Here is an 18,313-nt window from a genome sequence, read left to right on the forward strand (position 1 = left end):
TTATGCATTCAACATATTTTAATTAATTAATTAATTAATTCTACTCTCACTAAATGTAAAACTAATGAAAAAAGTAACTTGTTTTCATCTTAAATATTGTCTTAAGTGTGAAGGAAACCATGGCTCTTGAATTAGTTTTTAAGTAAAATTGAATCTATTTTTAAAAATGTATCTTTATTTTATGAAATAAGAATTTTAAAATTGTATCTGAAGCAATGAAAATAGAATTGGAAATTGATAAATATAAAACCTGTGTTCCAAGATGCTATTTTATGGAAGACAAAAATGTATAGATATTAAAATAATTAGCTCCTAGATTTAATAGAGGTCCATTTATGAATTAAATTGTGTTTATGGAAACTTAATAGAAATTGCAGCTGGATATTCTTGATGAGTCACTTCATCTTTGACTTTAAAAGTGATAACCATTTTACAGTTTTTGTAGTAAATAAAAATATGCTTTTTAACAACATTAAACTTAGTTTAAAAATAAATCAAATGGCACATTTGGAATCTGTTAATATACTTTTTTAAAAATTGTAATTTGAATGGTACATGCTCAACTTGAGGACATTTTGAAATATCAAATTGTAATTAAAAAATCTTTGCAATTAAACAACTTTAACATTGAAATACAGTTTGATTTATTCTTAATGTAAGTTCAGCATTGTCAAATAGCATATTTTAGTTAATTCAAAGATAAGCGAATAGAAAGTAGAGTGAAATAAAATTGATAGTCGAGTTTTCTAATGTAGAGAACATATTAATTAAATTGCATAACTATTTAAGAATGAATGACATACCCTATCAAACAAATACACAGTGTAAATAAAACAAACAAAATAGAAAGAAAAAAGAAATATAAAAAAAAATTTATTAATAAACCTTATGATGATGATAAAATAAATACATTTGAAATATTTTAGTTCTTAAAAATGTATAATATAACTACGAATATTATTAATGTATTAGAAATGCATAGGAAGCAATACTATAATTTTATTTTTTTACATATTTATTTTAATACTCTATATGTAAATTCAGAATAATAATGTGACATTTGTCAATTATTTTGTAAAATTTCAGTATAAATATTTTAAGTTTTAAAATGCAACTGATTTAAAAAATGAAAATAAAATTTGTATTATTTTCATGTTCTTTTGTCATACAGTTGTTTAAAATTTAATTTTTGATGATTTGTTTATGATGGTGGAAATCTGACAGAAATTATTGCAGCTTGAAATGCTTTTACAATTGATGATGTTTTTTTTGTCAAATGTGGGCACGTTAATATTTTTACTCTTAATTTAAGTTTCATGAAATTATCATCGGTATTTTCCTTATTCTTCTGCTTTTTAAATTGTGTAAACTTAGATAATATCTGTAATATAGAATATAATTATAACTTTTTGTATAATCATTATTATTTTCAATATCAATCTATATTTTAAACAAAGTAAATTTGAATAACATAATTTTTTGAATGATCTACATTATTATTTGTTAAGTCATATAAAAAAACTTATAAAGATAATATAACCTAATTTTTTAACATTTATTTGTATATAATAATATATTACTGATTATTTTAAATTACTTATTTGTTTTATCTAACTTTATTTTTACCTGTATACAAGATATATGTGTATATAATAAATGGTAAGTTTTGTATTATGAATGTTTATTTATTAGTCTTATTTACCGAACTGATTTTGAGAAATTTTGGCAGATGTGGTAGATTTCCATTTATAATTAATTAGTTTTGTAACTAACTTCAGTTCCTTCTTTGATTATTTCATTTTTTTACTTACTTTGATAAATATTTTTTCTGTTAGCTCCAAACTAGTTGTACTGATTTACATTTATGCTTGCTGAACAAATTTCTTTGATCAATTTTAAGGTACTTTTTGAATTTTCCTAAATTTGATTTATGGAAATGTTCATTTCATTTCATTTTGAGCATAACCTCTGTATCAGTGTATTTTGTGTCTGAATATCCAGCTTATTTTCAGCATATTTTGTTTTAATCTCATCCCTGATAGATGAAAAGTAATTAGATTTAGCAGAAAATAGTATGCCAATTGGTGCATCATACTGTGTAAAATATAATAATGCATTTATAAAAAAAAAGTGAGATTGATATACAAGTATTGTACACAACAATGTAAAGAAGTTTTTTGTGCTAAATGAAAACAAGAAGCTCTTTTACAACTTTTGAATGAAATAGTGTATATTTTTTAACAAATAACCCTTTTTATTAATTACAAAACATAAATTGCAATTATTATTTTTTTAATGTATTTTTAGGCATTTGAACGTTTCTTATACATTCGGGCCATTTATAATCCTGTTAATGGTTATATTCAAGGAATGAATGATCTTGTAATGCCATTTATTGTTGTCTTTTTACAGGAAGTCTCAAGTCTGCACATATACCTTTTTTACTATTACATATAAATAAACGTAGTAAAAAAAGTATATACTTTTTATTTTTTATAGTATACTCTTTACTTTTTATATATTTCCCATAAAAGCCTATGGTAAATCGATAATCGGTTAATGAACAATCGGATAATGAACAAAATCTTGAAACGGATTATGTTCATTAACTAATCACCCATTGTATCACTTGTGTTTCTCTTTTTGTATGTTTAAATATCAAGTTAATTTCAAATTACTTCTAATTGGTTTAAACATTTAATCAGTAATAATGGTTTTCTTAAAAATGTAACTGTTATTGAAATTTTAGTTTATTAATATGATTTTAAAATTATAGATCAAACCAACACTAAAAACAAGCTATTATTTAAAAATTATTAATTAGCTAATAATTAATAATTTTATTTTGAAAGATTGAGGTATCTTTGTGTACTATAAAGATACCTTAAAATTGAAAGAAAAAATAAAGAAATTTTGTGTTTTAGTACTTTTGAGTTATGCTCCCATAGATCATGTCATTTTCCATTTTTATGTATTGTGCTCAATCGTTTGCTTAAAAAACAACATTGATAAGTTTGAATGGATGACCAAAATAAATTTTGCATAAATCAAAGATTTAATGAATATTCATTTGTTCATATAGAATATACTAAAAATATTTGAAAACATTCTTATAAAATGAAATAATATATTATAAATAATATAAATAATATGAATAATTTGTTTGATTTGCAAATTTAGAAATTATTTTAACTTTTTATTCTGTACATGCTAAACTCTTTTTTATCTTATGGATGCAAAGAAATTTCTGTGAATGTAACTTAAACCTGGATTCCTTAGAAAAGCAATTAAAATTTACTTGCTAATCGCTGCGATTTTTATTTGAGATTAAATTAAGCTAGGTATATCATGAAATACTAACAAACAATACTTATTAAATTCACAAAATTTAAATCAGAAACACATCATTAAATCTCGATTGTCATCTTTAGCAGAAAGCTTTAGGTAAAAATTTAAGACTTTTTATATAGATATATTATCTTCTATTCTGTGCTGTGACGACTGCATGGCCAGAATCCACATGATTTAAAATTGTAAACAGAGTATAGATATAAGAACGTTTATCATTAAAATTTCAAAAATTAGACACGGTTTCGAATTGAACACTAGATTAATTAACCAACGTTAATATCTCTACATGTTACATAGCTTTAAACTTTGTTTAAAGGCCATAGGTAAAGTGACGTACTACTGGGGTTAGCTGACATTTTTTCAAGCAAATTATTTGTTAGTGTCGAGATTACTAAAATAATTGTTCTTTTAAACACGCTAGATAATAAAACTACATCAAAACAATTTCGGAAATAAGCAATTATCAAAGAACAAACCTTAAACAGAAAAATAATTTAATTTTTGTACGATTTTATTTTAAAATACACAGGCTTACAAAAGCTTGTTCATGACATGAAAAAAAAAATTCAAAATACAATTATTAGATAAACACTGCTCCTGTGTGCTTATATCTACTATTGCTATTACCAGACGATACCACACTCATTAGAAAAAATAATTAGTAAAATCATCACTTAACATTTGCGGCTGATGACAAACATTTATTTGCCAAACATTAACGTTTTCAGCATAATTTATATCTATGACTCTAATATAGCCGTAATCCATTTTTATTCCTAATTGCTTGTTTATATACGATATCCTGTACACACCAGCATTTTCCTCTTTCTTCATCTTTCATATTTTTCAATATTATGTGAATATTTGACCTATTTTAAAAATTATTGTGTACATGATATGTTGTACCATCTGTTTCATATCGTTCTTCGTGTTCTTATTAAAATATTAAAGAATGACAAGTTGTATGCCTTGTAAGTGAAAGTAATCAATGTTCTAATTTTTAGAAGCAAAAAGCCAGGAAACCATAGATTTATTTTCACGAAAATTATTTTATAGATAAAGTTATAGGCCTACATAGTTAAATGTTTTATAACGTAAAAAACGCGTGAATGTATGACGTTACAATGGATTGAAGTTTCTATTAACATCAGCTGTAACGATTGATCCAGAACATTCAAATAACATAAAAATTTATACATAAGGAAAAGAGGACAGCAGAGAAACAATTAAATTTGAGGAAATAATGTAATTGGCTGTGTTGTTTGTTAATTAAATTACAATGTTATGATAGGACATACAGTGAGTTGAACTAAATGTGTAGTTTTATGAATCTTGCATAAAAATTGACACGTTGCATATCTGTGCTATTCAGGCAATTACGGAGAGAAACTACAATCTCCTCGGTCTCAGTTTTGCTCTATCACTTAAATAAACTATAATTGGATAAGAGATTTGCAAGTAAATGTTATATTATTACATACGACCGTATCGCAGTAAGATTCTTAAATTGCACACGAGAAGCAAATGCATTAATACAAAACAGGGAGAAAAATTTTCTTTTTATAGTTCCAAATATAATATCTAAACTATTTCCAGAATTTCGTATATGCAATCAACTCCTTTGCATAAATAAATATCCATTCAATTTGCCATTTCCATCATGAAACGGAAATCGGGAAGGTGAGTAACGTTTCACCTGTAACTGATTCCAGTAACCGAATTAAAAAATATATCTTGGCTTAGGGAATGTTAGCATAAGCTCTGTTTCTACGAGATCTAGTTCCTACAAATGTAAAGATAGCATTATATAATACGTAAGCAATACAGCCTTTGAATAGGGCAGGTTCTAATAGAAANTGGTACATGCTCAACTTGAGGAAGTCAAACGAACTCTTTTCAACGTTTTTGGAACGTTTACAATCGTTCTATAATCGAATCAATATTCGAATTTTATGTTCGATTTAAATTCGAACAAATTCGAACATAACATTCGAAATAGAAAACCACTTTCAACCACTTTCAGCCCCATATCTTCTGCACCATTATAGCTATCGAGACGAAACCCCCATAGTGCACGAATGGAGACTTCGGGCTACCACCACATACGAACAGCATTCATGTGCGATGCGTAGTTTTTGCGGAAAAGTGAAATATAGAGACATACACGTCCATTTATATATATAGATATAGATATATATAAATGACTATTTTAAACGAAAGATCGCGCTGTAGAAAATTGAAATATAGATACAGTAGATCCCCCTATATCGCGAGTTCCTATAACGGAGATTCCTATAACGTAGAAAAAAATTGCGACAGTATTCGTATAAAGACTCTAAAAGAGACTCGTAAAACGTCATCGCCTACTCGTGTCACAACAGGATTGGTCGAATCTAGACCAATAGTAGACGAGCAGCCGAACTACTTTACACGCTACCGAGAGTTTAGGCGAGGAAGTTGAGTTTACTATCGTCTGTACGGTATATAAATTAGGTACCGTAAATTTAACACAGTACTGTAATTTTATACATTTCTTGTGAAAGAAACATTTCTTATTCAACGGCGATAAAAATTATTTATATTAATGATATCTCCAAAGTTTAACGAAGTTTTCACAGAAAAATAACTTATCAGAAATCGCGCCAGCCGTTTGTTGCGCTGCTCCGCGACGAAAACAAGCTTAAGCAATGGCGTCGTCGAGCGGTGCATACTCGATAAGTAATCCTACAATTTTTTGTCTATAGCATAGTTTATACGGATTATTCCCAAAAAATTATACGTGTTTTGGAAATGTTGAGTCGAATTATTCTAAAATCGATTAATTTTATGGAAGAAAACCTTTTAAACAGCCGTAGTCCGTAAACTTCACACGTGTCGGGCTGTGATTGGCTCATGTATTTAAGGATTCCTACAACGTGAAATTCGTATAACGTCGAACGTATCTACGCGTTATAGGGGGAATCTACTGTATTTTATTAGTTAAAATACTTAAGCAAAAGATTCATATCATTTTAAAATTTCCATTGGATACTTCTTTATTTATACAATATTAAATTCTATTATTAGTAGCTTAATAAAAAACTAAAATTTATATGATTAATGTAATGTTATATACAGAGTGTCTACTTATATAATTTAATTTTTAAGTATTTAGATTTCATCCTGTTATATCTGTGTATGCAAGAATGGAATTATGCATTCAACATATTTTAATTAATTAATTAATTAATTCTACTCTCACTAAATGTAAAACTAATGAAAAAAGTAACTTGTTTTCATCTTAAATATTGTCTTAAGTGTGAAGGAAACCATGGCTCTTGAATTAGTTTTTAAGTAAAATTGAATCTATTTTTAAAAATGTATCTTTATTTTATGAAATAAGAATTTTAAAATTGTATCTGAAGCAATGAAAATAGAATTGGAAATTGATAAATATAAAACCTGTGTTCCAAGATGCTATTTTATGGAAGACAAAAATGTATAGATATTAAAATAATTAGCTCCTAGATTTAATAGAGGTCCATTTATGAATTAAATTGTGTTTATGGAAACTTAATAGAAATTGCAGCTGGATATTCTTGATGAGTCACTTCATCTTTGACTTTAAAAGTGATAACCATTTTACAGTTTTTGTAGTAAATAAAAATATGCTTTTTAACAACATTAAACTTAGTTTAAAAATAAATCAAATGGCACATTTGGAATCTGTTAATATACTTTTTTAAAAATTGTAATTTGAATGGTACATGCTCAACTTGAGGACATTTTGAAATATCAAATTGTAATTAAAAAATCTTTGCAATTAAACAACTTTAACATTGAAATACAGTTTGATTTATTCTTAATGTAAGTTCAGCATTGTCAAATAGCATATTTTAGTTAATTCAAAGATAAGCGAATAGAAAGTAGAGTGAAATAAAATTGATAGTCGAGTTTTCTAATGTAGAGAACATATTAATTAAATTGCATAACTATTTAAGAATGAATGACATACCCTATCAAACAAATACACAGTGTAAATAAAACAAACAAAATAGAAAGAAAAAAGAAATATAAAAAAAAATTTATTAATAAACCTTATGATGATGATAAAATAAATACATTTGAAATATTTTAGTTCTTAAAAATGTATAATATAACTACGAATATTATTAATGTATTAGAAATGCATAGGAAGCAATACTATAATTTTATTTTTTTACATATTTATTTTAATACTCTATATGTAAATTCAGAATAATAATGTGACATTTGTCAATTATTTTGTAAAATTTCAGTATAAATATTTTAAGTTTTAAAATGCAACTGATTTAAAAAATGAAAATAAAATTTGTATTATTTTCATGTTCTTTTGTCATACAGTTGTTTAAAATTTAATTTTTGATGATTTGTTTATGATGGTGGAAATCTGACAGAAATTATTGCAGCTTGAAATGCTTTTACAATTGATGATGTTTTTTTTGTCAAATGTGGGCACGTTAATATTTTTACTCTTAATTTAAGTTTCATGAAATTATCATCGGTATTTTCCTTATTCTTCTGCTTTTTAAATTGTGTAAACTTAGATAATATCTGTAATATAGAATATAATTATAACTTTTTGTATAATCATTATTATTTTCAATATCAATCTATATTTTAAACAAAGTAAATTTGAATAACATAATTTTTTGAATGATCTACATTATTATTTGTTAAGTCATATAAAAAAACTTATAAAGATAATATAACCTAATTTTTTAACATTTATTTGTATATAATAATATATTACTGATTATTTTAAATTACTTATTTGTTTTATCTAACTTTATTTTTACCTGTATACAAGATATATGTGTATATAATAAATGGTAAGTTTTGTATTATGAATGTTTATTTATTAGTCTTATTTACCGAACTGATTTTGAGAAATTTTGGCAGATGTGGTAGATTTCCATTTATAATTAATTAGTTTTGTAACTAACTTCAGTTCCTTCTTTGATTATTTCATTTTTTTACTTACTTTGATAAATATTTTTTCTGTTAGCTCCAAACTAGTTGTACTGATTTACATTTATGCTTGCTGAACAAATTTCTTTGATCAATTTTAAGGTACTTTTTGAATTTTCCTAAATTTGATTTATGGAAATGTTCATTTCATTTCATTTTGAGCATAACCTCTGTATCAGTGTATTTTGTGTCTGAATATCCAGCTTATTTTCAGCATATTTTGTTTTAATCTCATCCCTGATAGATGAAAAGTAATTAGATTTAGCAGAAAATAGTATGCCAATTGGTGCATCATACTGTGTAAAATATAATAATGCATTTATAAAAAAAAAGTGAGATTGATATACAAGTATTGTACACAACAATGTAAAGAAGTTTTTTGTGCTAAATGAAAACAAGAAGCTCTTTTACAACTTTTGAATGAAATAGTGTATATTTTTTAACAAATAACCCTTTTTATTAATTACAAAACATAAATTGCAATTATTATTTTTTTAATGTATTTTTAGGCATTTGAACGTTTCTTATACATTCGGGCCATTTATAATCCTGTTAATGGTTATATTCAAGGAATGAATGATCTTGTAATGCCATTTATTGTTGTCTTTTTACAGGAAGTCTCAAGTCTGCACATATACCTTTTTTACTATTACATATAAATAAACGTAGTAAAAAAAGTATATACTTTTTATTTTTTATAGTATACTCTTTACTTTTTATATATTTCCCATAAAAGCCTATGGTAAATCGATAATCGGTTAATGAACAATCGGATAATGAACAAAATCTTGAAACGGATTATGTTCATTAACTAATCACCCATTGTATCACTTGTGTTTCTCTTTTTGTATGTTTAAATATCAAGTTAATTTCAAATTACTTCTAATTGGTTTAAACATTTAATCAGTAATAATGGTTTTCTTAAAAATGTAACTGTTATTGAAATTTTAGTTTATTAATATGATTTTAAAATTATAGATCAAACCAACACTAAAAACAAGCTATTATTTAAAAATTATTAATTAGCTAATAATTAATAATTTTATTTTGAAAGATTGAGGTATCTTTGTGTACTATAAAGATACCTTAAAATTGAAAGAAAAAATAAAGAAATTTTGTGTTTTAGTACTTTTGAGTTATGCTCCCATAGATCATGTCATTTTCCATTTTTATGTATTGTGCTCAATCGTTTGCTTAAAAAACAACATTGATAAGTTTGAATGGATGACCAAAATAAATTTTGCATAAATCAAAGATTTAATGAATATTCATTTGTTCATATAGAATATACTAAAAATATTTGAAAACATTCTTATAAAATGAAATAATATATTATAAATAATATAAATAATATGAATAATTTGTTTGATTTGNTAAAAATATTTTAAGTTTTAAAATGCAACTGATTTAAAAAATGAAAATAAAATTTGTATTATTTTCATGTTCTTTTGTCATACAGTTGTTTAAAATTTAATTTTTGATGATTTGTTTATGATGGTGGAAATCTGACAGAAATTATTGCAGCTTGAAATGCTTTTACAATTGATGATGTTTTTTTTTGTCAAATGTGGGCACGTTAATATTTTTACTTTTAATTTAAGTTTCATGAAATTATCATCGGTATTTTCCTTATTCTTCTGCTTTTTAAATTGTGTAAACTTAGATAATATCTGTAATATAGAATATAATTATAACTTTTTGTATAATCATTATTATTTTCAATATCAATCTATATTTTAAACAAAGTAAATTTGAATAACATAATTTTTTGAATGATCTACATTATTATTTGTTAAGTCATATAAAAGAACTTAAAAAGGCAATATAACCTAATTTTTTAACATTTATTTGTATATAATAATATATTACTGATTATTTTAAATTACTTATTTGTTTTATCTAACTTTATTTTTACCTGTATACAAGATATATGTGTATATAATAAATGGTAAGTTTTGTATTATGAATGTTTATTTATTAGTCTTATTTACCGAACTGATTTTGAGAAATTTTGGCAGATGTGGTAGATTTCCATTTATAATTAATTAGTTTTGTAACTAACTTCAGTTCCTTCTTTGATTATTTCATTTTTTTACTTACTTTGATAAATATTTTTTCTGTTAGCTCCAAACTAGTTGTACTGATTTACATTTATGCTTGCTGAACAAATTTCTTTGATCAGTTTTAAGGTACTTTTTGAATTTTCCTAAATTTGATTTATGGAAATGTTCATTTCATTTCATTTTGAGCATAACCTCTGTATCAGTGTATTTTGTGTCTGAATATCCAGCTTATTTTCAGCATATTTTGTTTTAATCTCATCCCTGATAGATGAAAAGTAATTAGATTTAGCAGAAAATAGTATGCCAATTGGTGCATCATACTGTGTAAAATATAATAATGCATTTATAAAAAAAAAGTGAGATTGATATACAAGTATTGTACACAACAATGTAAAGAAGTTTTTTGTGCTAAATGAAAACAAGAAGCTCTTTTACAACTTTTGAATGAAATAGTGTATATTTTTTAACAAATAACCCTTTTTATTAATTACAAAACATAAATTGCAATTATTATTTTTTTAATGTATTTTTAGGCATTTGAACGTTTCTTATACATTCGGGCCATTTATAATCCTGTTAATGGTTATATTCAAGGAATGAATGATCTTGTAATGCCATTTATTGTTGTCTTTTTACAGGAAGTCTCAAGTCTGCACATATACCTTTTTTACTATTACATATAAATAAACGTAGTAAAAAAAGTATATACTTTTTATTTTTTATAGTATACTCTTTACTTTTTATATATTTCCCATAAAAGCCTATGGTAAATCGATAATCGGTTAATGAACAATCGGATAATGAACAAAATCTTGAAACGAATTATGTTCATTAACTAATCACCCATTGTATCACTTGTGTTTCTCTTTTTGTATGTTTAAATATCAAGTTAATTTCAAATTACTTCTAATTGGTTTAAACATTTAATCAGTAATAATGGTTTTCTTAAAAATGTAACTGTTATTGAAATTTTAGTTTATTAATATGATTTTAAAATTATAGATCAAACCAACACTAAAAACAAGCTATTATTTAAAAATTATTAATTAGCTAATAATTAATAATTTTATTTTGAAAGATTGAGGTATCTTTGTGTACTATAAAGATACCTTAAAATTGAAAGAAAAAATAAAGAAATTTTGTGTTTTAGTACTTTTGAGTTATGCTCCCATAGATCATGTCATTTTCCATTTTTATGTATTGTGCTCAATCGTTTGCTTAAAAAACAACATTGATAAGTTTGAATGGATGACCAAAATAAATTTTGCATAAATCAAAGATTTAATGAATATTCATTTGTTCATATAGAATATACTAAAAATATTTGAAAACATTCTTATAAAATGAAATAATATATTATAAATAATATAAATAATATGAATAATTTGTTTGATTTGCAAATTTAGAAATTATTTTAACTTTTTATTCTGTACATGCTAAACTCTTTTTTATCTTATGGATGCAAAGAAATTTCTGTGAATGTAACTTAAACCTGGATTCCTTAGAAAAGCAATTAAAATTTACTTGCTAATCGCTGCGATTTTTATTTGAGATTAAATTAAGCTAGGTATATCATGAAATACTAACAAACAATACTTATTAAAATCACAAAATTTAAATCAGAAACACATCATTAAATCTCGATTGTCATCTTTAGCAGAAAGCTTTAGGTAAAAATTTAAGACTTTTTATATAGATATATTCTCTTCTATTCTGTGCTGTGACGACTGCATGGCCAGAATCCACATGATTTAAAATTGTAAACAGAGTATAGATATAAGAACGTTTATCATTAAAATTTCAAAAATTAGACACGGTTTCGAATTGAACACTAGATTAATTAACCAACGTTAATATCTCTACATGTTACATAGCTTTAAACTTTGTTTAAAGGCCATAGGTAAAGTGACGTACTACTGGGGTTAACTGACATTTTTTCAAGCAAATTATTTGTTAGTGTCGAGATTACTAAAATAATTGTTCTTTTAAACACGCTAGATAATAAAACTACATCAAAACAATTTCGGAAATAAGCAATTATCAAAGAACAAACCTTAAACAGAAAAATAATTTAATTTTTGTACGATTTTATTTTAAAATACACAGGCTTACAAAAGCTTGTTCATGACATGAAAAAAAAATTTCAAAATACAATTATTAGATAAACACTGCTCCTGTGTGCTTATATCTACTATTGCTATTACCAGACGATACCACACTCATTAGAAAAAATAATTAGTAAAATCATCACTTAACATTTGCGGCTGATGACAAACATTTATTTGCCAAACATTAACGTTTTCAGCATAATTTATATCTATGACTCTAATATAGCCGTAATCCATTTTTATTCCTAATTGCTTGTTTATATACGATATCCTGTACACACCAGCATTTTCCTCTTTCTTCATCTTTCATATTTTTCAATATTATGTGAATATTTGACCTATTTTAAAAATTATTGTGTACATGATATGTTGTACCATCTGTTTCATATCGTTCTTCGTGTTCTTATTAAAATATTAAAGAATGACAAGTTGTATGCCTTGTAAGTGAAAGTAATCAATGTTCTAATTTTTAGAAGCAAAAAGCCAGGAAACCATAGATTTATTTTCACGAAAATTATTTTATAGATAAAGTTATAGGCCTACATAGTTAAATGTTTTATAACGTAAAAAACGCGTGAATGTATGACGTTACAATGGATTGAAGTTTCTATTAACATCAGCTGTAACGATTGATCCAGAACATTCAAATAACATAAAAATTTATACATAAGGAAAAGAGGACAGCAGAGAAACAATTAAATTTGAGGAAATAATGTAATTGGCTGTGTTGTTTGTTAATTAAATTACAATGTTATGATAGGACATACAGTGAGTTGAACTAAATGTGTAGTTTTATGAATCTTGCATAAAAATTGACACGTTGCATATCTGTGCTATTCAGGCAATTACGGAGAGAAACTACAATCTCCTCGGTCTCAGTTTTGCTCTATCACTTAAATAAACTATAATTGGATAAGAGATTTGCAAGTAAATGTTATATTATTACATACGACCGTATCGCAGTAAGATTCTTAAATTGCACACGAGAAGCAAATGCATTAATACAAAACAGGGAGAAAAATTTTCTTTTTATAGTTCCAAATATAATATCTAAACTATTTCCAGAATTTCGTATATGCAATCAACTCCTTTGCATAAATAAATATCCATTCAATTTGCCATTACCATCATGAAAAGGAAATCGGAAAGGTGAGTAACGTTCCACCTGTAACTGATTCCAGTAACCGAATTAAAAAATATATCTTGGCTTAGGGAATGTTAGCATAAGCTCTGTTTCTACGAGATCTAGTTCCTACAAATGTAAAGATAGCATTATATAATACGTAAGCAATACAGCCTTTGAATAGGGCAGATTCTAATAGAAAATAAAGCAACAGTTTTACATTATGTAGTGATAAAATTCAACGAAATTTCGTTATCCTTTGACAACAAAAGCATAAAAACAGGTATTTATTTACTCGCAGTCGACAAAGTTGAGGAATTTCTTTGTTTCGTCTTTTGCCTCATTTGTATATACATCAAAATGTAAGTCGTCAAGCCACTAATAATCTGAAAAATTGAATAAACAAACGTTTACATAAACATTCTCTTATTACAATATATTTATGTATAATGTTATATAAATTAACTAAGATTTCATTCACAGTTATGGTATATTTAAATATCGCTAAGTACAGTACCTTTATTAAAGTGCCATTAGAAACGACAAATATTCCTAAACAACTATAACCAATTCTTGATTTTTTCAGTCTTTCTAACGAAGTGTTAATCTAAAAATATTAAATTTATCGATAAACTCTTGCATTTATATTTTTGTTTGCTGTAATGAAATATTCCTTACTTGAAATATCTGACGTTTCGGAATTCCAAGAACTGAAACTTCACGTAAAATACATTCTAGACGATGAGCCTAAAATGATTGAGACATTAATAAAACTCCGGATAAATGTTTATTGTATAGAACACTTACCTCGGAAGATAGAAGACCAGCTTCTAGTGTAACGACCAGGATAACTACGCAGCAGATTAACATATGAAGATACATAACACTATTGAAATTCGAATATTCTGCAACAAGAATATTACAGAAAAGCAAAAATATTGTAGGAGTAATGATAGAATAAACACAGAAGATGTATAACTGAAAGAATTCATCGGCTGCCTCTATCATCTGTAGACATTTCAAATGGCGTCTCTGCACACTTTTAAGCATATGGATCATTTCTGTGTGATCGAAGAGAATTTCGAATTGCTGATTGGCTTCGATCACTTTTCTTCTTATTATGGCAGTTACAAGCACGTAATAATAAACTGGAATTTGGATTATTACACCTATCAAAATAATATATGTTACGTAAATTACGATGAATATAACATTAAACAATGAATTGTGTTGATATTTTAAATATATTATTTCTTTCTCACTATTGAAAACGGAAACACTCACAACTGCAATGTTAATTGTTAAGGAGATTACGCAAAGGAGAACCCATTCCAGTTTTTTAATGTAAGCATACTCAGAATAAAAAGTAGGATTGATGCAGTGAACAGTTTCAAGCATTAATTGCGTCAAGACATTTTCTAATCTACGTACGGCACCCTTCCTGTTGTAAATCAGTAATGTGAACAGAGCAAAAACTGAAAAATATAACCGTACTATGTTAAAAATTTCTGTATTTATGATGTCAAACAAGTCTTCGTAATTATTAAATTTCTCCATTATGTTAGTTGTTAAGTACAGTGATAACAGGAATATATCGACGGTCACTGCCCATAAAAAACCGATTTTAATACATCTTAATCTATCACCGTCATCACCAATGAGGTAGAGAAATCTCATTACTCTACGAGTATTCTTAATTAAGCATCTGAAACAAACGTAGTTAAGTATTCCCGAATAGTTTGGATGGCATTCGACGCATTGGGTTGTCTGCATTTTTTTTGGTGAATGTTTTAACCGTTAATACAAAATGTTTATTAATGTATTAATCGAACGCAGTAGAAAGAAATACTTATAGATTCAAATTTCCTTGATATTTCAATGAAGAATTTGTCAAAGCGTTTGCTGTATTCTAAGTATCCAACGATTCGTAATTATTTCACTTTTTCGTACACAATTTTAAACTAATTGTTAATATTAAATATTGTTAAAATAATGGTAGAATTCGTGTCATTTTCAGATACAGAACGTAGAAATCACCGGATCCAAATAAATAGTGTTAAACGCAGTAAACTCTCTCCTATAAAACAGTTAGGTAAAAGCATGAGTGACTACGTCATATTCGTGATGCAGACCATAATAACTAATTAGCAGAGATGTACGTACAGGAATTTATTGCAGTTTATAGACATAACTTTGTCTTAATGGATAGGTTATGGATTTACTGTCTTTTAGCTGAAGAATTTTCATCGCTCGGCATATAATCGAAAAAGGAAATTTGAAAATTTATTGTTTTAAGATTGCTTTCTTAAAGGAATTAGGAAGCAGTCGATTACTAATTACACGTGCATTTTATCTATGAATTTTATTTAGGTATCAATCGATAATTGATTATCACTTATCTTATAGAGTTCTCAGTATAAAATTTACTAGAATTGATTTAATTAATTTTGTTTGTACGAAGTATATTATGTATTTTATCTAAATCTCGTAAATTTTCTAAATTGTTAGCTAATGTAGAAAACGTAAGTTATATAATGGCGATGCTTAGTATAATTGACGAAAAATGACAATAACACGTGGAAATTAGTGATGTAACGAATATTCGTTTTACTATTCGGTATTTGGTTTATTTTTCGCTATTCGGCCGAATACCGAATACCTAAAAACAAGAGTAAGAAATAACAAAAATCACAGTAAATTAATCATTTCGGTACTTAGATTTAATGTTATCGGGTTAGTGTTGTTTGTTGATATGTATTTATAACTTATAACATGCACAAAATAAAAAAGAACATAATATTAGTCAGTTGTATTCACAATTTATAATTACAAAGATCAGCACAGTACACACCTATTCGTTCGAGAATCGTCGCACAACTGAGGGTCTGACCCTGCTTATCCTTCTTTTTAGACGCTCGTCTTTGCTCTTTCCTTTGTCTTTCCTCTGTCGCTCTAGTCCAGTCATACCTATACATACATCATAATACGCCCTCACGATACTTTCGATTCGTCACTTTTCCGTCGCAGTTTTCCCATTTTACAATTACGTGACTTATAACCTGGTGATAACAGAGAAAAGAGATAGATAGGACGTCGTTATAAGTCACAGTTATGATTTCACAGATTCGAAACAGCTTGGTAGCCCGAACAGACAAACAGACAGACAGACAGACAAAATAAACTTTATTATGCCCGACACCGCTAGGCACAGTCGGGATGAATATATACAGTGTGTACATAGAGGTGACATGCCGAGCAGTAAAACCGACAGTGAGCGTAAAAGAAAAGAAATCAAAATACACGTAGATATAAAATCCTGATGTCAGGAGTCATGCGGTAAATAAAAGTGAGGAAAAACGTTTATCAATGTATTAATGTTCTGTTAAAGTAAAGCTTGACCATCCTTTGAAAAAGGGAAAAGTACTTTTTACTCGACACTAAAACTTCCAGCTTACACGGCCAATTGAGATTATCTTCTTCCACGTAAAGTTTGAGCTCGTTCCTTATGTCTTCCAGCAGTGGGCAAGACAAAAGATAATGCCTTACTCCATCACGCACATCGCAGTTTGGACAGCAGTCAGTGTCGCCGTGTAAAAACCGATATAAGTATACATTGAATTTACCATGTTCTGAGAGCAGCTGTGACATCTGGTGTTGAGGGTGGACCCATTTCAAGCTGAGGCGTCTTGCTACGTCTGGGAAGAACTGCCGGGAAATGTGCTGCTCTGGGATACGCTCACATTCTTGTTGCCACACTACAATTGTATGCTGCCAAAGGAGCTGTTTTAACCTGGAGACCGGTAAATGGCTGTACACTGGGTTGATGTCCCTGAAGGAAGTAGCCACACGTGCGAGGAAGTCTGCACGTTCCTTACCTGGAGTGCCGCAGTGCCCCTTAATCCATTTGATATGATAATTATTACTGGACTGATCTGCAGAGAACAAAGTGTCCCTAGCAAGGGGATGAGTGGTATCTTTGTTAGTCAAGACTTGGACCGTGGCCTGGCTGTCAGTGAAAATAGTAATATTGTAGTTGCTGAAATTTTTATTACAGAATTCTATTGCTTTAAAGACGGCAAACATTTCTGCCTGAAACACTGAGCACTCCGGGTGCAGGGGAAAGCTGTCGTGATGAAATTCCTCATTATCGACATAAACAACAAAAGCACTTGCGGTGCCTTGCGCAGTCTTGGAGCCATCGGTAAAAACTTCGATGCTGGTAGCACAGTCATGAGCCCCAAGACCTCTTCTGAGTGCAGGATGCGGGAGGTCTGCAAAAGGTCTACTTATTTCGTAACAGGATGCATCATAGACGTTGCCCGAGATGGTAATACATTTACCACGGGAAAGAAGAAATCTGCCTGTACAGTACTGGATCTGCTGCAGGATGGGGAGCTTCCCGGCAAGCACAGGAAGAGCAGCGTTAGACACGGTGGAATAACTTCTAGTCAGACGCAGGAGCGCCAGACGTTGTGCTGTTCTGAGACGCCGATGATTATGGGAATGGAAGGCAGCCTCTCCCCATACAGCAGAAGCATAACAAATAGTGGGCAAAAACACGCAGTCATAGATGGCATTGACAGCTACATGATCAAGACCCCATCTGTTCCTGGCAACTCGGAGCAGATTATTAAAAACAAGGTTGGAACGGTTAGATACGTGCATAATGTGTTTCTTCC

The 18,313-nt window shown here is 27.8% G+C and overlaps 1 protein-coding gene across 1 annotated transcript; it reads right to left on the reverse strand.

Moving 5' to 3' along the window:
* Positions 1-13,859: 13,859 nt before the first annotated feature.
* LOC111639913 lies at positions 13,860-14,623 on the reverse strand. The gene is made up of 4 exons (XM_023385870.1): positions 14,442-14,623; positions 14,313-14,381; positions 14,152-14,241; positions 13,860-14,020 (listed from the first exon to the last, which is right to left on the reverse strand). Exons 1-4 carry the CDS (start codon positions 14,514-14,516, stop codon positions 13,922-13,924), a joined length of 333 nt encoding a protein of 110 aa, XP_023241638.1. The 5' UTR covers positions 14,517-14,623; the 3' UTR covers positions 13,860-13,921.
* Between the last annotated feature and the right edge of the window lie 3,690 nt (positions 14,624-18,313).

Source organism: Centruroides sculpturatus, unplaced genomic scaffold, assembly GCF_000671375.1.
Source record: "Centruroides sculpturatus isolate CEXI.00-Female unplaced genomic scaffold, Cexi_2.0 scaffold1272, whole genome shotgun sequence".
Taxonomy (NCBI): Eukaryota; Metazoa; Arthropoda; class Arachnida; order Scorpiones; family Buthidae; genus Centruroides; species Centruroides sculpturatus.

Coding starts and splice junctions, on each gene's coding strand:
- LOC111639913 (XM_023385870.1), bottom strand. CDS start 14,516: ATGTATCTTCATATGTTAATCTGCTGCGTAGTTATCCTGGTCGTTACA. Junction 14,242..14,312: donor CGAAACGTCAGATATTTCAA/GTAAGGAATATT, acceptor TAATATTTTTAG/ATTAACACTTCGTTAGAAAG. Junction 14,021..14,151: donor CTAATGGCACTTTAATAAAG/GTACTGTACTTA, acceptor TCAATTTTTCAG/ATTATTAGTGGCTTGACGAC.